Below are 25,995 nucleotides of genomic sequence, written 5' to 3' on the forward strand. Positions count from 1 at the left end.
CACCCCTTTTTCCCCCTGTCCCTTCCTCTCCACGTTTCCTCTGCCCCAGGCTGGGCAAGGCAGAGGGTAGAAACGCCGCAGTAACTTTTACTACCGAGATGTCTCGTTCCCTGGCGAGATGGTGCGCTGAGGAGGGATGGCTGATGCGAGCGGGGGAGGAGGAGGTCGTGCCGCCCTGCACGGCGGGTGGGAGGCTCGGCTGCGCTGCTGGGGCTCTGCCAGCCCTCGCCTCATCTGCTCTTCACTTCGTGCTGGCACCAGCAACACGTTTATGTTCCTAGCCGTGGTTTAGAACGCTCAAATCGTGGTTTACTCTCCCCCACGTAGGAGTATGTTAGAAACGTGTCTCGCCTTCTTAAATCTCTTCAGTGTAGAGGAAGTCGTAGCTACTACAGGACAGGGCGAACAAAAGACCTGCAGACATTGAGAGGGATGGGAAAGAAAAGAGGCTTGATCACAGTATACCTAGTCAAGAATCAATTTTTTTTCTACACTTCACTTTCCCTTTTCCTACCAGAATATTGTAATGGGTCCTTTCCAATTCGGCATATTCTGTGATTCTACGGTAATAGTTTAAAGTTTCAGTTAATTAAGATTTCAAACACGCAATGCTCCGTGCTGTTCGAGAGGACTCTTGCTCTGCTTATACGAGGAGAGTTGTTCAATGATAATTGCTTTTAGCACCTTCTCTTAATTTACGGTTGTTTTACTTCTTTTTTTTTTTTTGCCGGGACTGTCTCGAGAGTACTTTCACTTAAAGAAGAAGCGGCACTCATTCGCGTTTGTGAAGAGAATGGGGGGTGGGAGCCTCTCCTTTCGTTCTGCGTGAGCTCGGTGGTTTAGGGACCAGTCTCTCCCCAGATTTTACACGGGGAGCTGCCGGGGCAGCCTCCCCTGTCCTCTTACCCGGCTTTCCCGGCGCGTCCATGCGGTGGTAGCTTGCATGGACCAGTGTCTCCGCGCTCCCTCCTCCCTCCCTCCGCCGGTGTGTACGTGATCCGCTGCGAGTCGCTGCAGATTCCGCCTCTTTGCGTCATCTGGGCTGGGAGAAGCATCCTCCCTCCCCTTGCCCGCAGGAATAACGGGGAGCCCCCGGGTTTACCTAGGATTATACGAAACTCTAATCGGGATGAAAGGGATTTGTTGCCATCGAGGAGGAAGATGTTGCAGTTCTGGAGAAAAAAAAACAAATAGATGCGTTTAAATGGCTTCTCTTGCCCCTCGGTGGGGCTACACTTGTTCAAGTTTTATCCAGTTTGCCCTCAGTGACATCAATTCCACTGCTAAATGATTCTAGGAGGAACTGAGAATCAGAGCATCTCTGTCTTAATGGTCTGGTGGCCAAATCGCCATTTTAATTTAAAAGTGTGGCAGGGCACTGCCTGAAGCAGCAATAGCGTGCTCAGCAAGAGGCTGAGCCCTGCAACTTGCTTCCGCGTGGCTGGAGATTATATAATGCAGCAGCAGATGCATCTCCTTTTATAAAGTACTAATCTTCACTGGCCACTGTGTGAATTAAGGCATTTGACGGACTTGCAGTATCCATGGGTAACATCTAGACTTTACCTCTGGCAGATTGCCACAGAAGCATGGAGAGTTCCAAAGTAACAGCCTGTGAAAGTTACTGTCTAAGGAGTGGGGTTGTCACAAAGACCAAAAAAAGTAAACTGGATGCCTTCCAAGCTGTTTCATTGGCAGCATTGTTGTCCTAACTTTGAAGAACAAGGAAATAACCTTCCCAGCATTTTAGAACTTGATCATTTCACCTGCATCACACAACACGGTGTGTGACCATAACCCCTTACTATCTCGGTAGCAGCAGAGATGTGTAAAATAAGCAGCCTCAAGTCAGTTTGAAGGTTAGGAGTTAAACAAGGGACAGAATGAGTCATGCCCTCTCAAGGTCATTTGCCCTTTGGAGGACAGAGTGTAAATGTGTGAGAGAAGTGAAGTCCTGAAGTGCACGAAGAAGGAAGTGTGCTGCTTTTACAGCTATTTGAAAATAATCTGTTCAAGCAAAGTGTAGGTGAGGCAAAGGTACTGACTCAGAAGTAGGCAAAAAAGTTCTAGTATTAGGAATAAAGTTCCAGTCTTCTATTTTGTTTTGTTTTAGATTCATCAGACACTAAAAGTCTTCAAAGTATCTGTAATCCAAACTAAACTCACAAACAATTGAGCAGAAAAAACACCTGTTAAATACAAAATAGATGCCAGTATTTAGATTGGACTGTAAGTCTGAGCATAGAATAAAATATACGTGAAATTATTTTAAGGTGAAATTAATCCCTTGGCTGTTATTTGTACTTCTAATAATTTAAAAGTAGAATTATGTAAATTACACAAGGCTTTCTATTTATAGGGCATGTTAAGTTTTCAGTTACTTCCCCGCATTGGTACTACTTCCTTGAAAGTTTCATTTTTCTTTTTTGTTTTTCTACCAGTAGAATTTTAAAGACTATAGAATGTATATGTGTCATACTGGACTTTTTTCCTTTGTGGAGTTAAAGAATTTTTTCAGTGATCTGTTTCATAGGAAAACAAGATCTTTATTTAGTACACTTGTGATATGCATAAGTACCAAACTTGACAGTCTATCACTTCAGCTAGCCAGCTGTTAAATTGTGAACTAAAAATGTACTTTCCACCATAATCACAAATACCTTGAGAGGCAGACGAAGTTCTGACAATCAATTCTCAATATTTATGGGTTGGTTCAGTTTCTGGAGTATTTCTAAATTGTACTGGTTGCAGCTCAGCAAGGTGGTTTAATAAATGGTGTTTAATAAGTCACACTTCTCACTTTGTTGGATTCTCTGGCCATTCTGCTTCAGGTCATGAAGTACACTGGTTGTACTTCATGTACTTCATTTTCTGTGGGTTGCCAGTGGCTGCCACAGACAGTTTTGACCACCGTAGGTCACTGGCATTCCCACAGCCTCCCAGCAGCCTATTCCGGGACCGTGGCAGGGAAGCGTCGTGGGGAAGCCGCTGACAGAAGGTGATTGTGCCCTCCTGGGGAGGGATGTGCTTGTGGCTGTGGAGCTGCTGCCCAGCCAGCTGACTCGAGGTCATTGCCTTTGAGTAGAACCATGTTGTTTTTCAGATAAACTGAAAGATTGTGTTGAGGAGGACAGCATTAGTAAGGGATGTAAGGTCTGGAATATCATAGCCCATCCTGCTGAAATAAAGAGCTTTGTGTCTCTATGTTCACAGCATTCCAGGCTTCCCAAAAACCAAACCCAAGTTCCAAGGCTTTGTTAGTAGTGTAGATGTGCAAGTCTTGTCCTGGTGACATAGATTGGAAGAAGAAATCTTGCCACTGAACAAATTAAAAAGCTCAGCTCCCTCAGCAAATACTGGGTTTAAAAACAGCATAAAAAGAGCCCTGAAGAAGCCTTTTGGATTCCAGAGCTTTGGAATACCACTGACCATGACTGTGGAAGCAAAGATTTACATATTTCTGCTCTTGAAGCATTACAGGCTGAGTAACATCATAAGATGTATTTAATGTAGTAGTGTAAATGTATTAATCTTCTCCGGGTGGCAAAATTTCTTTTTCCACCATAAGTTTCTCAACTAATACAGGAAAATAAATATTTTTTTTAAAGTCACAGACTAAAACAACCTACACTCTTCTTACATCATCCAAACTAAGTTTATTTGTTAACACTTATGTGATTTGAACATAGTCACAAGGAATTTTTGAATTCTAGCCCCCAAAAGGCCCATTTTCCAGCTAAGAATAGTGCATGCAAATAGACACGTATGTGAAATACATATATATGTGTCTATGGATACATTATTATTAGTACTATTTGTATGTAAAATGAAGGAATGTAGTTATTAATGGATGAATGTAACTATTTCAATGCATTTAGTATTTTTGAGAAGCTGCTTCTATAATTAGTGGATTCAATGGTTGAATCTGGTCTCTTAAGATTTTTAAGAAAGAGATATGTTTGCCATCTCGATGTTCTGCAATTGTATTATTCATGCAGTAGAATGCTCTGATCTAATACAGTTGATGTTCAGGAAAATTGTGTAATGTTTTCATCAGGTATCTAGAATAACTACTGTGTTTATATGCAATAAAATCTGTAATATAATTAAAAGTAAATGGAACAAATTCAAGTTGTGTTTTTATTGATTTGTTCAGTTCTTGACTGTTCTCTTTTCATGATTATAAGCTCTTACTGACATAACCATTTACATATTTGAATAAAATCTTCCTGTTTGATAATGTTTAGACATTTTCCTTAGTGATTTTTGCTTTATAATCTTTTAAGGCTGAATCTTTATTCAGGGTAGCACTGAAACATATGTGCTAAGTCATTAAGCCTGTGTTAAAGCCAATGTTTATCTTTAAAATTGATGATACTTAAGTATTTTTTGATGCTTATCCAAGATGCATAGTTTTGATTTTCCTTTTGAGTGGTTTATGTTGCAGTTGTTTATTTAAAGGCATGTCTAGGTGACTAAAGCAAGGCAAACTTGGCTTAAACAGAAACTCATGTGGAACCTCCTCTGTTGCAGAGGTGCATGTATACATGAACCAGGATGTAGGCACAAGAGAGGGGTGGGTACTCTTTTGGAGGAGAGAGAGCCTCTGAAATAATTTAAAGATTTCTGCAGTACTGTTTGTAACCCTGTTATGAAAACCAAGTGCTCCTTTTAAGGACAATTGAATAAATAAGATCAAGGATAATAAATTATCAACTTTTAAATTAATTCAGATGTTATGTAAAGCCCTGAAAGTAGTTGCATTTCACTTAATCTTTGCTGAGTCCAAAAGAGCAAAATAAATATTTCCCTCTTTTGAAGGCTTTAATGCAAAAGCAAGTAGTAATTCAGAAACATTTTAAATAATTCTCATATTATGTTTAAAAATACTGGTTTCACTTGTGGCTTTCTTTTGAAGCTGCTATTCTAATCCTGTATGTTTATCAAACTGCATTTATTATTCAGGACTAAATCCACAGTTAACCTGCTAAATCTCTTTTAAAGTAATAAACATAAGTAATAACATTTCATGGTTATTACAGTAATTCATAAATACTTTTGTAAGACTCCACAAATAACAAAATTTTATTAGACAGTCCTACAGAGGCTTCATGATTTTTTTTTTTTTTAATTACTGCATTTTAGACAGTCAAACTGTAGAAGTCTAAAGGTGTAATGTGTTAACTGTATTTTGTAGGTATCAAATTCTAATATCCTTTAGTCCTCAGCCTTCTGAAATGGAAGCTAGGAGCTTGCCAGTAGACAACCAAGTCCTTTTTCTCTATAAGGAGACAAAATAACAATAAAATATAGCTTACCTGAATTTATAAAGCTGCAGTGGTAGTACTGGGAAAATGCTGTCTGTCTGTAATCTGTGGGATTACAGATTTTTTTTTCTGGGATTTTTCCTTTTCATGGACCAGGCAAATTGTGAATTTTACCTATTTTTCATGCAAGAAATATGGAAACTGAAAGGTATTCACTAAGAAAGTATATGGCTGTATTGAGGATTTATATACAAACTTCCCACAAACAAACCAAACCAAACAACAGCAATCCCTCTCCAAAAAAAACCCCAAAACAAACACCCAAATGCCAAAACAGAACTGCCAAAAAACCTCCGTACCAAGCAGCAACAACAAAAAAGCCTCCCACACAACATGTGCTTTAATAGAAGCAAGCTGTGGGCTTTGGTGAAAGGAGCACCTTGTGCTGAGTGTTCCTGTTTGTGGAAAATGGCAGTGCTGTGGTGAGCTGTCAGTTTGTTAAAATTAAAGGTCTTTGAGGGGTGTTAATTTTGTTGTGAAAACTGTTTCACTGAGGAGATAACTTTGCTCTGTTTGATCTGAGATTTATCATGCTGACTTTCTTTTCATTACAGGCTGTCAGATGAGATTCTCTGTTTTTCTTTGGCATCATCCAGTTCTTTGTCTAAAGTTGTGCTTTTAGCTGTCTTGGCATTTGAAAGCTTTTTCCAGCTATGCCACAAGGCCGACTCCAGCTCTGTAGCAAGAATTCTTGCTACAATTTCCTAAAACAGAACTTATGTGAAAACATTGTTACTTGTGATTTTTGTCTGAAGTGTGACAGCTACACAAACAGCAAAATCAACTTTTTGGTTTTGGCAAACTTAATTTTTTTGTTTCATGTTGAGCAACTTCAGGGACTTTCTGGTTCATAAATAATAAATCTTTGAGAAAAACTCAGCCTGATTCTTTAGACAGGTTGGCTTTTACAGCTCAGTATTTTTTGCAGTGAAGGTCGATTACTGTAGGATTAGATCTTTGTGACTTGCTCTGTTGTTTATATATTCAGTTACCAGCTTTTTATATCTGCAGAGAGGTGAACACTTAACACTTGTGTCGAGCAGCAGAGCTGACCTGCTACTTGGCTGTTTTGGTATTAAATACAGCAGATTTGGAGAATGCGTTCCTGGTACTTTGGGTTGTTACCCTTCTTGGATCCGTTTTTTACTGATGAGCCAAGACTAGTGTAGCCCAACTATTTCTCTCTTCGTGCTTTGTGTGATCTCCTATGTCTGTTTTAGTGTATGGAAGCAATTAGTTGATTAGTTCTAGAAAGTTCCTGAATAGTGGGTAGGAATGAATGCAGTATCTGAAGGAATGAATCATAAGAGAAATTAATTTGGCCTGTGTAGAGGGACCAGGGTAACTTCCAGGGTTGCTCAGGAGGTTAAGTGTTTGACCATGGGAGTTAAATGGAAGATTTTCCAGGATTATAGTTTGTCAGATGTCTTGTGAGCAGAGAATTCCAATCAGAGCTTGCATTTTTGGGACCAAAGTGGTGTTCAGATGCTTTTCAGTCAAATGAGTCAATGTAGTATTGTTTATATTAATTTTTGTCTTTTTAAATGAGCATCTGTCCAGGTCAGCTTTGGCTCTGCTCCCCACAAATGCTGTATATACACCTGTGTTATTTTGGAAATCCCAGAAAAAACTGTTTGAATATAATTTCTCATTTAAAGAAGCTAAATTTTAGCTTGCTGAATGTTTTGCGTTTCAGACTGGAAACTAACCATTATTGCAAAATTAATTTACTTCGTTGTTCAGTAGCTGTAACTTCTACAATGCTATTTTGCAGTCGGCAGCAATTTAATCTCTGATTAACACACACACACTGGCATTCACATAATTATTGTAACAAAGAATAGTTCTGAACCCTTCATACTCATGGGCTGCTTGCACTGTCATTAAGCAAATTTCTGTTTTAATGGATGCTGGTCATTGTCTTTCTTTAGGAATGAATTAATGTTCTCTTTATTTTTAAGACACAATACTTTTGCTATACAGAAGGTGCTGGATGACTGTAACAACGTGATTTTGCTTTTTCTTCCCAGGTATGAATGCTGCTGTGCGCGCAGTAGTACGCATGGGAATCTATGTAAATGCCAAAGTCTATTTTATTTATGAGGTTAGTTTTGTTTCATTCATTCTGTATTTTGTCTTCTGACTAAACTTGAGTTTTTGTAGAAATATGCTGGAGACTAGTATAAATTAAAAAATGTGGTAGGTGCCATTCCTGCTCATTGTGTGTTTTATTTAGTACTTTTTATTTTTATAGAAATTTACATTTCACAAGGTATATTCTTAAACTGTGTAATTTAAAAGTAATTTCTTAAATATATGGAATTCTTTGTGTGCCACCAAAGACTTGAAAGCAGTCATCACCCTGCAGTGAGCTACATATTTGTGCACTTGTTGGATGTTTGGCCTCACTTAGTGTACTTTATAAATATTTGTTAATATTGTTTAAATTGCTGATTGTTAATCCTTTGACTCCATTTTCCTAGAGTATGATAAGGCTGTATCCTCACCCTCATTTCACAGATTGCACAGCTTGGTTTTGGTCAAGAGTACTGTGGCACTGGTGCCATCTTGCCTGGCTTATAAGTTGCAACTGAAGAAACTCAACCAACAAACAAACAAAAAAAAAGCCACATCAAAAACTTGACCCTCATTGGTCTGTCCTGATATCAGAATTTTGTAGCTGAAATTTGTAACTGTATGTGCAGAAAGACTGTAAATTTCTGTAGCAATTATGCAATATGAAAAAAAAGATGGGACAAGTTTAATGTCAATGCCAAGGCAATGCTCCATGTATTTGTCTTCCTGGAAGACTTTTGCAGTTAGACTTCCTTGTAAAGGGTGCTTAAAAATTGTTTTTATACAATTTTTGTAGATTAAACTATACTATAAATATATTTATTCTATTCCCCCTGGAATTCCTGTACAGATTATTAGTAGTTTGAGGTTATTACAAATCATAATAAAAAAAACTATATGAGAGAAAGCTTGGTAGGTCCGCAGTAAAGTCTAACTTTAATATAAAAATATGGAGTACTAGAATTCATAGAAGTGCTTAGAAAATGCTTTTGTTTTAGTTTTGTGCATGGCAGATACTTTTTATCTTTAAAAAGTAGTTGTTTATCAATTTTTTTCCTGGTCTGCTTATTTCTATAGTTCATTTACTAATGAGATGCAAAGTATATTGAAATGCAAATAAGCAGAGGACTGTGCTCCAAAATTCTTTCCTACTACTGTGCAAGTTGCTCTGAATACTTAGTGTGTGCTAATTACATGGCCAATCTCTGAAATTCCTTCAGTGTTCAGCTGTTTTGCAGGCTCACTGAAATGGGTCAGATGCTTCTCTGGAAGTAAGGAGGGTGTTTTGGACATCTTTAAGGCCAGAACTTGGATTTGAATTTATTTTTTAATTAAGCTTAAGTCAATAATTTTTGTCATTTTTTTTACATTTTGAACATATTTGGTATCACAGAGTGATAAATTTCAAGAGAAATTTGAATATTTATTTTTTCTGAACTAGACTATCAAAATATCACTATTTAAGTTAGGATATTCCTCTGTTTGGTAGAGTTGGGAAATGTGAAGTCATAGATAATTCTGAAGGAAAAGTGATTGTAAAAAAATTAATAAATGTTGGGAATTTTCAGTTTCCCATGTATGTTGTCCTTCTGTCTTCAGTGTAACAGCAGGGTCTGTGAGGAAATGCACATTTCATTGCAAGTATGGGCTCTGGAAAAGATCTTGCTTCTAGATTAGTCCTTTCAGTTCTGTATTTCTTAAAGTATCAAACACTAAGCTTTGTTCTTCTCTGACTGGTGATAGTTGAAATACGAAGTCAGTTTTCCTTCAGTATGCCTACAAGTACTTCAGAGAAACAGAGTTGCAAGCATTGAAATGAAACAGCTATTTAATTTTACCTCTTTAAAATGGGAAACAGATGAAAGTGACAAGTGTAATAGAAGGTAAAAATCTTCTTCTGATACTTGTCACTAATGTTCCCTGTTCTAAGCCTTTGTGTGATGTATAAAGAGGAGATGTATTTTTGGGTATAGTTTGAGTTATTTATTGCTTTTAATAAGGTGTTCCCTCTCAGTTACAGTTTACTGAATGTGACTTGAGTGTGTTATGCAAAAAGAATACTGTATCTTAAGCCTATGTTTGGAGCATTTTAGCATGTTGGTCAGAATAAAATGGTATTTGTATTGAAGCTGCTCTGAAACAATGAAGGAAAAACCTGAAGTGACCATATCCAAAAGAAGAAAAAAAGTATTCTTATTCGGATCCAAAAATTGAGTTATAGGTCTCAGCCTTTTCAAGCTTACTTTGCTGTAGTCATCATGCTTTATTTCTCCTGTAGCTGTGTCTGTCAGATGAATTTTTTTTGCACTGCAAAACCATCTGTCTTCTACAGCTGTGGCCAGCACTAGTTCATATTCTAAGGAAAAAAGTAACTCTGTTTTCCTAACTGCATTTTTCTTCATCTTGTGATGAGAGCTTACTAAGATAAATGACTTAAAATTGGTAGTGACTAAGATCTAAGTAATTTTCTACCCTTTTTAAAATTAGTTTTATGAAAGCCCAAAGAAAGAAACAGGTTCATACTAGACTTCATGGCCTATTTGGACTTCAAGTCCCAAAAGGAAAAAAAAGAGTAAACTCGTGTGAAAACGAAAACTAGAAGATAATTTATATAAAAACTATTATTTGTTATATATCTTTTTATAGTTTTTATAAAACTGTGATTTTTTAGCTATAAAATTTAAAAACCCCTTGTGTTTCTTAATTCACTGAAGTTAGCACATTTCAAATTTTTGCTATTAATTGTAAATCTGTATAGTTCTGCTAGCTTCACAGTTTTGTATTTTTTAATATTTTATTTTAGTCTGTAGTTAGCCTTCTTGACTATCACTAATTATTCCTCAAATCTACTCCAGTCTGAATTAAAATTTGAATACCCATGGATTAATTTCACTCATGGTGTGGAAATCTAGGAGCTGGAATTATGTGCAGAATATCAGTCTGTTCAAGGGAGCTAGTTTAATTTTTTTTTTTCTCTGATCAGAAACTATTAATGTCAGATTAATTTTTGTTTTGTCTTGTTTTTCCTTTTTAATTGAGAATGGGAAGAAAAAGTGATGCCTCTCATTTATGGCAGCTCAATTTTAGAAACTTGAGGTCTTAAATATTTATACAAATAACCTGCCCTTTTTGCAGGATTGAAGCACATAGTTCCCAGTGGATGCGTGCTCTTGCTACTAAGCTATGGAACTTTTAGATTCTGCATCTTGGTTAAGAGTCTTTTTCTCAAGAGGCCAGCATTGGGAGTGCCATGGTACGGCAGTCATGGATTTCTGTGAGGCAAACTTCATGTCTTTTCTGTGGGGGTTTGTGCACTCAGTGGCAATATTATTTTATGTTGTTGAGTAATGGCTAAGAATCCTCAGTAAGTAAATTCACATAACTATTAAAGCCCCAAATGTCTCACATGTAACACATCAGAAGATGATTGTTCTTTTTCAAAAACTTTTGTCTTCAGAGTTCAGGCTGGAAGCCACGTTTGCTCCTGCCACACTCTCTTGGAGCTGCAGTGTGTGTGAATGTACCCTGTGAGCATTGCACCCACAGAGATTTGTTCCTGTTCTTTGAATATTCAGATTTTGGGTACTTGAAGGATTAAACATAAAATGGAGCTTATCTTCACACACTGTGTGCAGTATTTTTGACAGTTGATTTTTTCCATTCTTGCCCCATAGTTTTAGTATCTCTGTACCCAAGCTCCTATATTTTTAGGATCTAAGTAAGAATTTACTTTTTAAATATAAATTGACAAATTCCCACCCTCATATTAAGGTCTATAGTCACATCTGTGATTTTCAGTGACCATACAATTGGAGAAGTGGTAAACCTTCAAACATACATTGTCCAGTTCTCATCAGTGTTTATCTAACTAAAACAATAAATGGAAATAATCACCATATTGTACTCAACTGTAATTAGTAATTAATTTTTTTCCCCCAATAACTTTTTTGGAAAGCTGTTCTAAATCTATAGCTTGTATCTTTAATGGTGTGGAAAACAATGTGACAGTTCTATCTGCCTTATTCAGAGGTAGCATACACATACTTGGCAGACATCTGAATTAGGAAAAGTTCATATAACAGTTCAAACAGATCATGATTCCAAAGGTTCCCTGCCCTTGCCTTGTAGTGGCAGGAATTGTTAATGCATCCCCAGTTCTCACTTGTCAGCACAGATATGAACTCCTGACCAAAATGCACAAATTCCTTCTATTTCAAAGAAACATGGTTCAGGAATGGATCATAGCTCACCCTTAGCCTAGCTGTGAGGTGTTTCATGTCTTAAGCTACTATTTTCTCTCTTTGCTTTTTTCCGTGTTTTAGATTTTTTAATCTGAAAATTGGGAATTTTATTCCATCAGTCTTATTTATATATATATATTTCTTATATGTAATACTTCTTTGGATGCACTTTTGTTTTTCCCCTCAAGTTAAAATGGAAGGTGAATGCCTTGAGCACACATGTACTGTACAGATTTTTGTCAGCTCTCAGTGCAGCTTACTGTAGTCAGTGTTACAAACTGAATTAAGATGCAACATTACACTATTTATTGCCAGTAGATCTCTTGAGTTATTGTAGTTGTCAATAGAAATACCTAGAGAAAAAGCTTTTACTCCATCACTGAATGATGTAAGGAACATCGAATTCTATGTTTAAAAAAAAAAACAAACAAGCAAAGCTGGTGATGAATGAATTTAGTAACTTATTAGCCATCATCAGGCTTAATTGTATCTACTGCCCTGTTTCTTTCTGAAGGTCTTTGCACTTTATCTGAGGGACAATATTTTTAAAGTTGCTGTGTAGATTAAGCATCATTCTTTTTCCCCTTTGCTCTTATTTTGAACAAATTGTGTAAATAATGTCTTTGATCTTCAAGTCATTGTGTGTGTACATTAACATACAAATAGTATGTCCTGTATGTAGGGGCCCACAAGGGAACTGGGAAGATGGTTCACCAGGAGCTGTAATGGTGGGACAAAGAATAATGGGGTCAGACTGAAAGAGTGGAGATGTAGGTTAGCTGTGTGGAGGGGATTCTTTACTGTGAGAGTGGTGAGTCACTGGCCAGGTTTCCCAGAGAAGGTGAGGATGCCCCAATCCTGACAGTGCTCCAGGCCAGATTGGATGGGGCATTGAGCAGCCTGGTCAAAGTTATCTGGAGAGTGTACAAGATACTGAAAAGATCTGTTGGATGGCAGAAATTAGAGACATAAGTAGTTTTCCATCTGAATGTTTTTTGCTATTGCTTTATCATATTGTCTCACTGAGCAGAAACTTTCATGCTTTCCCCTTGGAAGCTGTACTGGAATCCTGAAATGCCTAATTGAGTAACTGGCATTTTGCTGTGTCCAGGTTATCTTTACATTGTTATTTTCTCATGCTGGTGAGGACTCAAAGTTTGACATTAAAAAAACTTATATATTATATGAATACCAGCCACTTTAGGCTCAGTATATTACCAAGTTACTGCGCATTGAGTAAATTCTGCATATACCCTGAATTGTGCCTAATTAAATTTTTCCAGTTTATAATGTCAGTTTTACTGTTTTCTGAACTCCCTTCTTTTTCTAGTTCCTGACTTATTGAAAAAAAAAAAACTGCACAGAAAAAAAAATGTTAACTAATTGTTCCTTGGTGTGGGGATATGTACACATAGTCTAAAAAGGAGACATAAACATTGTCATAGTTATTTTTCTTTAGTAGGTTTTTGTTTATTTTCTTTAACATGTTATGATTTTTCCTGTGGATTTAAATAAATCAAAAAGTTGAATGGTAATTCCAGTTTTGTTCTGGTGTCTGTCAGTTAGGGATTTCCAAACTTAGGACTTGACTGCTTCTTTTCTTTTCTTTTCTTTTCTTTTCTTTTCTTTTCTTTTCTTTTCTTTTCTTTTCTTTTCTTTTCTTTTCTTTTCTTTTCTTTTCTTTTCTTTTCTTTTCTTTTCTTTTCTTTTCTTTTCTTTTCTTTTCTTTTCTTTTCTTCCTTTTCCTTTTCCTTTTCATCAGTGTTCACACTATCACCTAATGGAAAATAATCTGTAATTGTCATCCTGCTAGTATTTTTTGTAGAGAGGAAATAAAGCAAAGCCAGGCAAAACCCTTTAGCTGCTTGCTGGATAGTTTCCTTCTTTCAGATAAGTGTAGTTCTTCTCATATTAAAGCATGCAGTGGTTTAGAAGACCACTTAAGTTAAGGTATTAGGAGTTTCTTAAATACAACACTATAAATTGTATTTCTTTCCTCTTAAATGTCTTTTATTTATTGTGTGACTGCCTCAAAAAAATAAAAAAAGGTTGTGTCATCTGATTTCTTGTTCTTTCATGAAGAAATTTGGGTTATTGGTCTTTATCTTGTTTTGCTTATTGCCAGCACTGGGAGGAAAAATGTACAATGTGTTACAAAGATTTCCTAAGTTCATGGCCCCAGGCTGAGGTTATGTTTTTAAGGAACATATTTTATAATGCATTTCAAAGTTCTTTGTCGATTTTTTTTAAAGATTGAACATTTATTCTGAAAGAAGAAGCACATTACCATTCTAGTTTTATATCTGTGTAATCTCTGTAAAGTATTATCTTATCTTGATGTTGTTTTTCGAACTAATCCTTTAGGAAGAGGGTTTGTTTGGCTTTTTCCCCCCATAAAAGAAACACTGATACCTTCTTGACTATTGTTTCATTTAAATTGAGTATTTTTTAATGAAAGTTTTATTAAAGTGCACAAAGTGAGTATTACTGTAGTGGAAATTTTATGTAGTTTTTAAAATCAGACTTATGAAATACTTTCCCTTTTACAGGGTTACCAGGGAATGGTTGATGGAGGTGATAATATTGTAGAAGTTTCCTGGGAAAGTGTTTCGAGTATCCTGCAAGTGGTAAGTGCTAAGGGGTGAGAGTGGGACCCAAAACCTCTTTATTCAAACAGAAGAGCCAAAATTCTAGATCCAGGCACCCACTGGAGTTATTTATTTGGACTGTGTGGTGACTGAGTGACCAGCATGTGCCACTTCCAGCAGAGCCTGATCTCTGCAGTGTGGATGGCTGACACTTGCTAAAGATCTTGGTGTGGTCTTGAATTTGGAGCCCAGAAATAATCTTGAAAACCTTTGTTCTAGATTTGCACTGTCACATGTCATTAGCCTCCTAAAGCCATATTAGCAAGTCTGTATTTAATAAGAATGACATTATAGGGACAAAACATGAAACAGCTGTGTTTTGTAAGGCAAATAATTTCTTACGAAACCCTGTTGGTTTTCTGTGTAAGTGGATTTAGAATTATAGTAACGGATGTAATTGCAGTGCAGTTCTGCAGAGCTCAGGTACTGCCAATGACTTGGTACATTTTTATTACAACATTCTGCAGTGTGGCCATTTGGATCTCCTCAGCCTTTGCTCAGCATGGTAATGTTGTTACCTCTTCCAGAGCAGGTGCTATGTTTGGCGAAGAGGCCTTACTGCTTGCCAAGCTTTCTGAAAACTACCTCCAGGTGAAGCGTGGGTTTCTTTGGAGTTTTTTGTAATGAACATAAAACAGTTAGCAGAGACAATTTTTTTTTTAAAACCATTGCCCTGGAGTATTTTGTCCCCTGTGTTTGGTTGTTTTGCTTTTCTTCTTTTCTCCCCCCATGTCTATCTTGCAGAATCTGTAAGTAGAATCATGGATTATATCAAGTTGACAGGGACCCATAAGGATCATTGAGTCCTAAAACTAAACAATATGACTAAGAGCATCATCCAGATGCATCTTATGATGACAGGAAAATTGTGTTCTCTTGGCCAAGCCACACAAGAGCATAGGGAGGAGCAGGATGTAGGCTCCTCTACGTGTGTAGTGTAAAAGAAACATATCTTTCTGAGCTTTATTCCTGGTAATTCAACAGACCAACAATGAACCTCAGCATGTATCTTACAGAATGTGTTTAGTTGTTTTGATGAGAAAGGTTTTGCAGCCCATTGTATATTCTGTTTATTCAGAACAAGTAGCACTTTGTTTCAAATACAGTTTCTTTTGCTCTTGCAGCTGTTTTCTAAATATGAAAATATCTAGTTTTAGAGACATTTTTTAGTCCTGTTTTTTTTTTTTTTTTAACATCTCTGTGTGTATACATCTACCTTTTGTCTGGAGACAGCTGAATTCTGTTCCACTTTTTTCTTTCCACAAGCAGCTATGCAACACAGGCAGACTGGCCTGAGAGCTGAAGCATCTATTGACAGGGCAGATCATGTCAGTACAGCCACTGCAGATTTGAACTTCTTCAAGTTTAGATGGATGTGACAAGTTTACTACAAGTTAAAATGAAGGGAATGTTTATGCAAAAGTGATGTAATCATCTTCAGATTTGCTTGCAGGAAAAAAAATAGTTTTTTTAGTAGTATCAAGTCTTACTTGATACTACTTTTTACTGTGACAATAAATAAGGCAAAAATTAAACTCCTCGTGACTGAACAACATAAACACAGAAGACATATAAATTGTGTGTCCAGGAAGACGCCCAGCAGTTTTCAGTGACAGGGCAGTTCAGTTATTTTTTAAAATGCCCACCACCGTTTCCAAAAGAAGCTTTTTAATGCATAGTAATAAATGCTACAGATAATCAATAAAACAGAAATTGTAGCATTAGTCTGATTTATGAGGAATTAAAGACAGTTATTTCCATAATTCTGTGGAATGACAATGGATACTAATTTTGAATTTCAGGGATACATTTTTTCTCTTATTGTCTATGTATGTTGTGATATTAAGGGGGAAAATACCATACTGAGGCAAATTAATGTAAATGTTTAACTAGTTAATACATCACTTTTATTCTTAATATAAGTAGCAATCTATTTATTTTAATACTGCTAAAATTAATCCCATGTAATTTAATGTTTTCCTTCCAGAGTAGCTCTTTATCAGTCATTTTTGACCTTTTTTTTTTGTTTTTCCCTTGTGTCTGTATCTGTCCTTGAACATAAATTCCCGCAGGTTTGATAATTTGCTTATCATTACCTTACCTCACTGTAAAATGAAAAGACGGAGATTATGCTACAAAACTCATCATTGATCCACCTTAGAAACCTACAGCAATATCCTGGATCACTAACCAAAGTGCTGTTCTTCCCTCTCCTAGGGAGGCACGGTGATCGGCAGCGCGCGCTGCAAATCCTTCCGCACGCGCGAGGGCCGGCTGCAGGCTGCCCTCAACCTGGTGCAGAGAGGCATCACCAACCTCTGCGTGATCGGCGGCGACGGCAGCTTGACCGGCGCCAACCTCTTCAGGGAGGAGTGGAGCGGGCTGCTGGAAGAGCTGGCACAGAAAGGTGAGTGTGCCTTCAGGCCCAGTCTGCAGGGAAGGTGTGAACCCAAACTGTGGGTGTGCAGGCTGTATCCAGAGGGTGCATCTCAAGTTTAAAAATCAAATGTATTCATTCTAGGAAATCGTGTGGTTCTTCATAAAATAATAGCTTTTGGTTTCTGTACATCTGCTCGTGTGTCTCATAAAGGTCCAAAAAAGGCTAAATAAGTTACTGAGCAACAGTCTGTGTGGTTTTTGTCCTCTATTATCAAAGATTTTCAGGATCTGAACTTCTTACCTTTTGCTCGAAAAACCCTATGCCCTCATATCCAATCTGAGGTGGTAATTCCTCTCCTATAACAATTACACATTTGTATGTTATTAAATTATGATGCTTTCCTTCCTGTATGTCATTATTTGTTTAAGATCAGAACGTTAAGTGGCTGTTGATAGAAGTACAGCCAGCCCCAGTAGCTGCCTTTGATAGCATCCAGGAGAATGTATAGGGAAGAGTAAAGACTAAAATAATGCTGTGTTGATGCTATGTGTTACTCACAATACATAAAAACTCTGATAGGTTCCATCCATTTCTGTCTTCAGAGCTTCCTGAACCAGAGGCTGTTAGTAGTCCTTTATGAATTTCTCTTTTATCAATGTATACTTGAAAGTCTACTTGAAAGCATACAGAATTTTGCTGAAAACATTGTGTAGCAAGGAGTTCTGCAGCTTCACTGAATAATGAAGATTGTGAAGAAACTTCTTCAGTTTATTTTGATCCTGCTGGCTTCTAGATCATTTGATATCCATAGTTTCTGTGTTAGAATAAACCATGAATGATCAATCCTGCTTCCTCTCTGCATGCCACTTGAAATTTTACAGCTGTCTTATTTTCCCTTCATCATCTCTTTTTCTAGATGGAAGAACCCTAGTTTGCTTAGTTGTTCCTTATATGTAAGTTCTATATCTTTGATCATCTTTGTTGCCCTTCTCTGAACCTTTTCCAGTTCTACCCTGTTTTGAGGTGGGGAGGACCACAACTGCACCCAGTATTCAAGATGAGGGCAAACCATGGATCTACACAGTAGTATAATGATCTTTGTTTTGTTCTCTATTCTTTTCTTAATATTTTCTAATATTTTGATTTTTTTACTGCTGTTGAGCATTGAAGCTGATTCATTAATGAAAACAGCATTATTATATTATGCTGGAAATAGTGTTATTTTGTTTGTGATGTTAGGGTACATTTTTTCATGTGTCTTAGTTTACATTTATCTGCAATGAATTCCATCTGATACTTTACTGCTCACTGTGTCTTGCTAGTCTTCATTTCTTCTCAAACACTCCATACGTTTAGATCCCAGTAATTCAGTTTGATCAGTAAACTTTGGCACTTTGCTGCTCATTCCCTTTCCAGGTTTTTGCTGAGTGTGCTGAACAGCGCAGATCCCTGTAGAACTCCATTGGTTACCTTCCTAAGATACAAGAATGTGCATTTACCACTGCCCTCTGCCTCATATTTTTACCCTCTCTTTCACATTATTCACATTATTACTCTATGAAAAGCCTTCTGTCTTATACAGTGACTGCTTAGTTTCCTTAAAATCCTTTGGCAAAAGACTTTGTCAATGGCTTTTTAGAAATCTAAGTAGAATATGTCAACCAGATATTAAGCCACAATTGGAACTCTAGAAGAGGTTTGTAATGCATGGTATACATTCATAGAAAACATTTTGATTCTTCTTTACAATGTTATATTCATGGACATTACTTATATTTTTTTCATTATGGTTTCTGCTGTTTTTCTGTAATGTAGAGATTAAACAAACTGATACATAGTTCTTGAATCTCATATTAAAAATTCGGCATTATATTTACTACCATCCTATCCACAGATACTAAGGTAGTTTTAAGTGCTTAAGCAGCTAAGATGTTTCATCCTTGAGGTCCTTTAGAACTCTTGGATGATACAGCATTTTCATTGCTGTCTTGGGAGACACTGCTAAGACATAGAATAGGAGCTTTTCTGTTCTGTTTGCTTATTAATCATGAAATCAGAGCCTTTCAGTGTTGCAAAAGAGAAGTCTTCAAAAGTTGGATGCTGGTTGCTAACTGTTTACATATGCCCATTATCACATCCAGTTTCCATCCTTTTGCTTCTTTCATTGCGTGTTATACACTGAGACTACAGTTTGAATGATACTGTTTTAATTTGAGACCATCAATTTTAAGGTTTGTTGCAAAACTTGTTAATTATTTGACACTTTGAGGTGGACTGAAAAGCTCTTATTTCCTTCCTTACTGTAAGGAGTTCCGTGCAGGATTCTTTTGTTTGGATGTTTGATTGGCTTTTGTTTGTAGTTTTGACTAACATTGTTGCCTAAAATATCTAAACATAATTTCATGTTTGGATATGTTTAGTTTGTAAAAGTAGAGCACCCGAGCAATATGTCTAATTTTTTTTTTTTTTGGTAGTCTTACAGTTCTTTCTCTGAATACTCCTTTACAGGAAAGATTGATGCAGAGGCTGTTAAGAAATATGCTTACCTTAACATTGTGGGAATGGTTGGATCCATAGACAATGACTTCTGTGGCACTGATATGACCATAGGTACTGACTCAGCTCTGCACAGAATAATTGAAGTTGTGGATGCCATCATGACCACTGCTCAGAGGTAAATTGAGCATATTATAGAGATTGATAATAAATACACACATATTTATGCTTTTGTTTAAGTTCATTTTAAATAGAGGTTAGGTAGGTGGGGAAATAAAATTTCTTTTTGACAGCGTGTTTCAAATGGCTTGGTTTCTTTTTTTCTTAGTAACTGCTTTTTCATCATTCCTGTCATGGAGCACTTCAAGTGTGCAATCATAGAGACTGCATCAGCCTTAGGGGCAGACTTGGTTTCAATGTTTTTAGTCTTTTTCAGACATAGTCTGTTAGAGAAGATCCAGACACACCGTGAATAGTACAAAAATAGCATCTGTCTTATATAAGCTTTATTTCAGTAAGAGTGAAGCAATTAATTTTATTATCTTTTAATACAGCTATACCATTACAGTTCTTAACTATGGGTCTGCATCATTTACAATTCCAGTAAAGGTTCATATCTTCTCTCATAGCTGCCCATACGTGTTTTGCAAGAAAGTAGTGAAAATGATTTATGCATTGGAAGAGACTTAATTTTAAATATATTATTTAATATACAATGATTTTGTTTTCCTAATGTTTTTCTGTTTTGCTAAGGAATTCTGAGTTCAGTAACCACAGTAAACACAAGCTGTTTAATGATACTAGGTTCAGTTAATTTGTTTTCTTATTTTGACAGCCATCAGAGGACATTTGTTCTGGAGGTTATGGGGAGACATTGTGGGTATGTATTGTCTTCAGCATTTTGTGTCTTGTACAGGTACAATTATTAAAGAAATCTGAACCATAAAAATCTAATAATTTGTTCTATTTTTTAGCTATCTAGCTCTGGTTAGTGCCTTAGCCTGTGGGGCAGACTGGGTGTTTATTCCTGAATACCCACCAGAAGAAGGCTGGGAAGATACAATGTGTGTTAAGCTTTCAGAGGTAATTTGTTAATGTGTTTGAGATTCCCTGATGTCTTTGTGGATCTTTATTTGCAAGCAATGATTAAAAAGTGTGATCAGGACTTTTAAGCAAGTCTTTGGTTTTGGTGTCACATAAAGTTCTCTGTATCTTGAACATTTCTTGCACTCTGTGATTGTTTTGAGGAATCATATGACCCGCCATGGGAATTGCATAAAATTATATCTATTTAAGCAATATGTGCATATTTCCTCAGCAATTTGATGTTAGACATTCTACTTCCTCAGTGAAAAGAAGTATATGAAAATAAAAGCTGTGAGTTCATATCACATATGAGTGATCAAATACAAGAAATGCTTCCTCAAATCCTAGCAGCTTAATGTAGAGCAATTGATTATAAAATTATGTTGTAAATTACTCTTGGTTTTTTTTTTTACTACAAGAATGTGCTTTTATTTTTATTACAGAACCGTGCACGAAAGAAAAGGTTGAATATTATTATTGTAGCTGAAGGAGCTATTGATTGCCACAACAAACCTATAACATCAGAGAAGGTTAAGGATGTAAGTGTCAACATCCCTATGATACAAGATTTCTGTTCATAAGATGGGCCTTATTGTTAATAATAAAATTTCTTTAGAGTAAATCCGTTCCTATAAGGTAACTTATCACACAATTTTATTTTATGCTTGTGCTTTATCATCTAAAATTCCATAGTCAAATTAAAGGGCAATGTTTTCAGTGGCAATTTATTGGAACCTTTTCTCCTTATAATGCAGCCCAGCAGTTCAAAAGCATCTGCTTCATGGGTGCTTAGTTGATAATTTGAAATCAGCTCAAACTGTATTTATAATCCTGTTTTACTTTGTATGTCTTGTAAAATTTTTCATATTGGTCTGTCTCACAGTCAACTAATATTGTGTGCTTTGAACAAAGTCTTGTCCAAATCATTGCTTTACTAAAAATTTCATTAGTGTTTAAGATTAAAAAAACTTTTAAGCTGATTTTTTCAGCTTTTTTTTTTTAGTGGTCATTAAGAAATAAATTGTGAAATACTCATTGGTGGAAAGGAGCTATCACACTTTGGCTTTAGCTGGGGTTTATCTGTCCTGTGACTATGAAGTCACATAGCTGTCAGTTTTAGAAAACCTTTGACTTCATTTAGAATTGCAGTTTTATGAAGTAACATTTAGCACTAAGTGTTCCTAAGTGTACATGATGCTAGCATACATATAACTACTGATAATGATAAACCCACTGTATTTTGAAATTCTATGCAGCTTGTGGTTCAGCGGCTTGGTTTTGACACCCGGGTAACCATCCTGGGCCATGTGCAAAGAGGTGGAACCCCTTCAGCTTTTGACAGAATTCTTGTGAGTATTCCCAAAACAGCTGCTCATGGCACCACATAGGGCAACCGCATTTTATTGTTTATTTGGGGGTGGGATGGTTCTCTACCTGATTAATTAGACAAATCAAACTGTTACCTCACACTAACTGTCTGAATAGCTCAAATACAGAGTAGTGCAGCACTTTGTGTGAAGGAATCTGAGCTTAGGATCAAAATGCGAAGCTTAATCATCTGTACTTATGGGTATAAGTAGCCTACAACTTTTTCACTTTACTAAGGAGTGATTTGAGTCAGCTTGAGTTACAGAGAAATCAGGACCATTTCTGTGATTGAGGCCTTGTGCATTTCAGTGCTTGCTTGAGCACCCAAACGTTCTCTACTTGCAGGCGAGTCGTATGGGTGTGGAAGCCGTGCTTGCCCTTTTAGAAGCTACTCCAGATACCCCTGCCTGTGTTGTGTCCCTGTCTGGAAACCAGGCTGTCCGTCTGCCTCTGATGGAGTGTGTGCAGATGGTGAGGCTCTGGCAAAAAGCCAATTTATGTTATTTATTTACTACAACAGACTACTATGTACAGTAATTGCCTGTTCTCATTAGGACGTTGATGGAATTGTACAGCACTTTCCCATATTTGGGAATGAATGATGAAGTTCATGTATGTTCTCTGTATTACCATTGATTTGCAAACTATGAAGGAATAAGAAATACATCTTCTTAATTTGTTCTAAAATTTCATGTCAGATCTTCTGTTTTTATTGTTACAACAAATTCTTCAGATGCTTGCATCCATTTACATGTCATACACAAGTCAGGTTTCTTTACTAAAACTGCAGTTTAAACAGAAAGAAGAAAATGAATAACAGATATGCTGATTTCTTTGTCCCATTAAGGCTTTAGGTATTTGTTTCTACTTTCTTCTCCTCCTCCTCCACCCTGTAATTTATGCTGTGAGTAGGTAGCTCATAAATTGAGGAATTGTCAGTATTTCTTTTTTCATTGTGGAAATATATTAACACATGGAATATATTAAATAATTGAACTCCTGTGTTTTTTAAACATTCTGAGTAATCAACTTGTTTTTTCAAGACTCAAGAAGTCCAGAAAGCCATGGATGAGGGAAGATTTCTTGAGGCTGTGAGGCTTCGTGGAAGGTATGGCCAATAGCTTATATCAGTTTATTTGCTGTAGAAAAGCATAGTTACTTTGCTGTTATGCTGGCACGTGACATTTTATTTTAGATATTTTACTAACTGTATGATTTTATGGGTTTGAGAATGAGAGGAGACAGAAGAGTTGCCTAAATAGAATCATTGAAATTTTTACCTGCATCAAAACATGCAAAACAAAGCAAACTGTGATTCTCTCCTGTGTCAGACTGGGAGCTGTTCCTAGGCTAACTGGTCACAAAGCAAAAAGCTGCTGTGCTGTATGACCTGACTGGTAGTTACCATAAGCTTGTTTATTCATGAATTTGAGGCCAGTCCTGTGAGCTTGTTTGTAAGAAGTTGGTAGTTTTCCAGCAGTAATGTTGGAGGAGGTGTTCTTCAGTCCTCTCAGGAAAGTGATTTGTGTTTCAAGTCATCTGATAATAAAATGCTTTCTCCCCAGTCTAGAAAACTAATTTGTTGGCTGCATAGTTGTTTTATATTTTATGACTCTTAAAGAATTGAATATTTTTTATTGTTCTCTCATTTCCAGTTTTTGCCATGTTTTACATTTGCAGTAATAATGGTGTTAATATTTCGTACCCGTTTTTTAATGTTTCTGAAAAATTCAGATGTTCCTTTAAAATAACTATGAGTTTGAAATTTTACTATTTTATTTGCTTATCTTATTTGCTCATTTGTTTAGGAGCTTTGAAAACAACCTTAACACATACAAATTACTGTCGCACAGAAGGCCAGATGCTGAGCTTCCAAAGGTAAGGGGGTTTGTTGAATGGGCAATGCATGTCTGCTTTTGGGATCTATTAATAACTCCCTTCAAACCTCTATTATAGCATAGGTTACAAATTAAATATTATAAAGATGCCTGAAGCACACTAGTTTATTCTAATAATAAGTAGCATTTTTAAAGTGAAATACAATTGTAACTAGAAAATTGCTGTAGACAGTTTCCTTCTGTCTTGAATGTACAGCTGGTCCCAATTCTTAAAAGGTCTGGTCCTAACAGTTACTGTTTTGCCCTGTGTTTCTTACCATGAAGAAAAGGAGGGGTGATGTTTAAGATCATGATTAAGACTCTGAAAATCTTTAGATAAAGGAGGGTACTATATTAAAAGTATCCTTACCCTTTCTTTTGAAGGGTAAAACCACTCATGGGCGAGGGCAAATACAGGAATTCATGGGAAGCAGTACTGAGCAAAGATCCATCACCTTTGTGTGAAAAAATAAGTTACTCTGCATAATACAATAACAAATTTAGTTTCTTTGTAGTTCCTAAGATTCGTATAAGAGGAAATTTGTATTTATTTAGGAAGCAGACACTAAATTTTGTGTGCAAACAAATCTTAGGATTTTTTAAATTAAAAGTTTACTGACTAGTTTTGTGTTTGATCATAGTTGGTGACTATGTCATCTCACTTGTTAATTCCTCTTTTAATTGTGGTTTGTGACCATTTGTTACCTTATTTACATTATTATGTTGCTGTTATACTTTCTAGAAATATTTTTCCCAAATAAATATTTGAGTAATGATTACTGGTGGTAGCTTCTCAATATTATTAAGGAGCAAAACTGCATTGATAGTACAGTAAGCACCTAAAACTGACCTTCAAGAGATCAGGGAATTCAGGATTTTTTAATGGATATTTAACATTTTCTTTGGCAGATGGGTTTTGTTTTATTTTTAATACAGCAGTGCAAATCCTGGACTATTATTACTGGTCTTTTGTATTTTTTTAATATTTCTGTCATACCTTCTGTTATAAATGACATTAGAAGGAAATGTAAGCCGTGTGTAATTACTAACTACTCAGATTTGAGCATACTAACAAAATCTGTGTGCCTTCAGTAAAAGAGGCTGAATAGGAATTAAAAAGTAGATGAAATGTGCATGTCACAGGAGCTGAGGAAAGAACTAAGCTGATAGGATCAGAAGAGCCATCTGAGTGCTCTGCTTCAGCAGTGCTTCTGCACACATTATATTTTGCTGTTTGTGGTTACATTGCATTTTTCTACAATCCTTCAACTGTACCACAACCAAAAAAAACCCCAAAAACCCCCTACATATACTCTGGTTTGTGTCTCTTTTATTGTGGTTTTTTGGGGGGGCTTGTTGTTGGTTTGGGGTTTTGTTTGCTTGTTATGGTTTTTAATCAGATGAGATTCCATGATAGTTACTTAACAACTGTTGTATTTTTTGTTTTGGTTTTTTGTTCTCATCTTTCAGAATAAAGCTAAATAACTTCTACCTCTTCTGCAGGACCAATGTGTTACAGTTGTCATTCAGAAATATTTTGAAAACTTCCATAATCTGAAATTGTGTGGTGTTGGGAAAGATGCTGAGTGCTCCTGTTCGCTAATGTATTGTCAGCTTCTTGAGAAACCTGGCCAATAGCTAAATTTTAAAACTTGTCTGATCCTCTCTGCATTGTACTGGTGATACCCATATAAATGCTGTGGTGCTAGAGTCAGTTCCTACTTTTTTTTCTTCTTTTGCTATTGTTGGTGTGTTTGCAAAAAACACAAAATCCTGCTTTAGTAACATGAAGCTGGTAACATGGCCAGGTTGGGTGGAGCTCTGAGCAGCCTGGTCTAGTGAAAGGTGTCCCTGGCCATGTCAAGGGGTTGGAATGAGATTATCTTTATGGTCCTTCCAACCCCAAGTATTCTGTGATTCTATTTTATGTTTCTTGAACCTGGGCTAGAATATAAAAACCTGAATAATTTAACTTGTAAACCAAATGGAATTATTATAAAGTCTTATTTAAGAAGAAACATTCTTTTTTCTTAATTGTGTGTCTCTTTGATATTCTGCAAGTGGGGAAGTGTGTCTGCACCTTGCAGTTAACTTTAAATTTTCAACATGTTTAGGGGCTTTGAAATTTTGTTTCCTTCATTCCAGTACTTAGCAAGTGCATATGATGTACAAATTAACCGTGGTGTAGAAATCAAAGTCCTTACTAAATATTATTTTTATCTTGCAGACTAATTTTAACGTGGCAGTTTTAAACGTTGGTGCCCCTGCAGCTGGGATGAACGCCGCCGTGAGGGCTGCAGTGAGAGTTGGCATAACCGAGGGTCACAAAATATTTGCTGTCATTGATGGTTTTGAAGGGTTCGCTAGAGGAAAGGTCAGTGTCACGTGTGTGCCTTACCAAGTGCTAGGTACCCCATCCCACACCACCACCTTTGCTCATGTTCATGGAAGGTGTGTCGTAACTGCTGAGGGAACTGCTTCTCTAAGTGCTTTTAT

At 36.5% G+C, this 25,995-nt stretch overlaps 1 protein-coding gene across 3 annotated transcripts in view; it reads left to right on the top strand.

Annotated features, from left to right (window-relative positions):
• Window positions 1-25,995, top strand: part of PFKP (phosphofructokinase, platelet) — a 42,501-nt gene that overhangs the window by 777 nt on the left and 15,729 nt on the right. For all 3 annotated transcript variants that reach the window (XM_064391842.1, XM_064391699.1, XM_064391767.1), the window contains exons 2-13: window positions 7,358-7,431; window positions 14,194-14,271; window positions 16,510-16,699; window positions 19,181-19,346; window positions 20,004-20,048; window positions 20,143-20,251; window positions 20,698-20,793; window positions 21,511-21,603; window positions 21,968-22,093; window positions 22,666-22,730; window positions 23,431-23,500; window positions 25,727-25,873. In XM_064391842.1, the coding sequence (XP_064247912.1) occupies window positions 7,358-7,431; window positions 14,194-14,271; window positions 16,510-16,699; window positions 19,181-19,346; window positions 20,004-20,048; window positions 20,143-20,251; window positions 20,698-20,793; window positions 21,511-21,603; window positions 21,968-22,093; window positions 22,666-22,730; window positions 23,431-23,500; window positions 25,727-25,873 (1,259 nt within the window). The remainder of the gene's footprint in view (window positions 1-7,357; window positions 7,432-14,193; window positions 14,272-16,509; window positions 16,700-19,180; window positions 19,347-20,003; window positions 20,049-20,142; window positions 20,252-20,697; window positions 20,794-21,510; window positions 21,604-21,967; window positions 22,094-22,665; window positions 22,731-23,430; window positions 23,501-25,726; window positions 25,874-25,995) is intronic.

The sequence above is a fragment of the Passer domesticus genome, chromosome 1, assembly GCF_036417665.1.
Source record: "Passer domesticus isolate bPasDom1 chromosome 1, bPasDom1.hap1, whole genome shotgun sequence".
NCBI lineage: Eukaryota > Metazoa > Chordata > Aves > Passeriformes > Passeridae > Passer > Passer domesticus.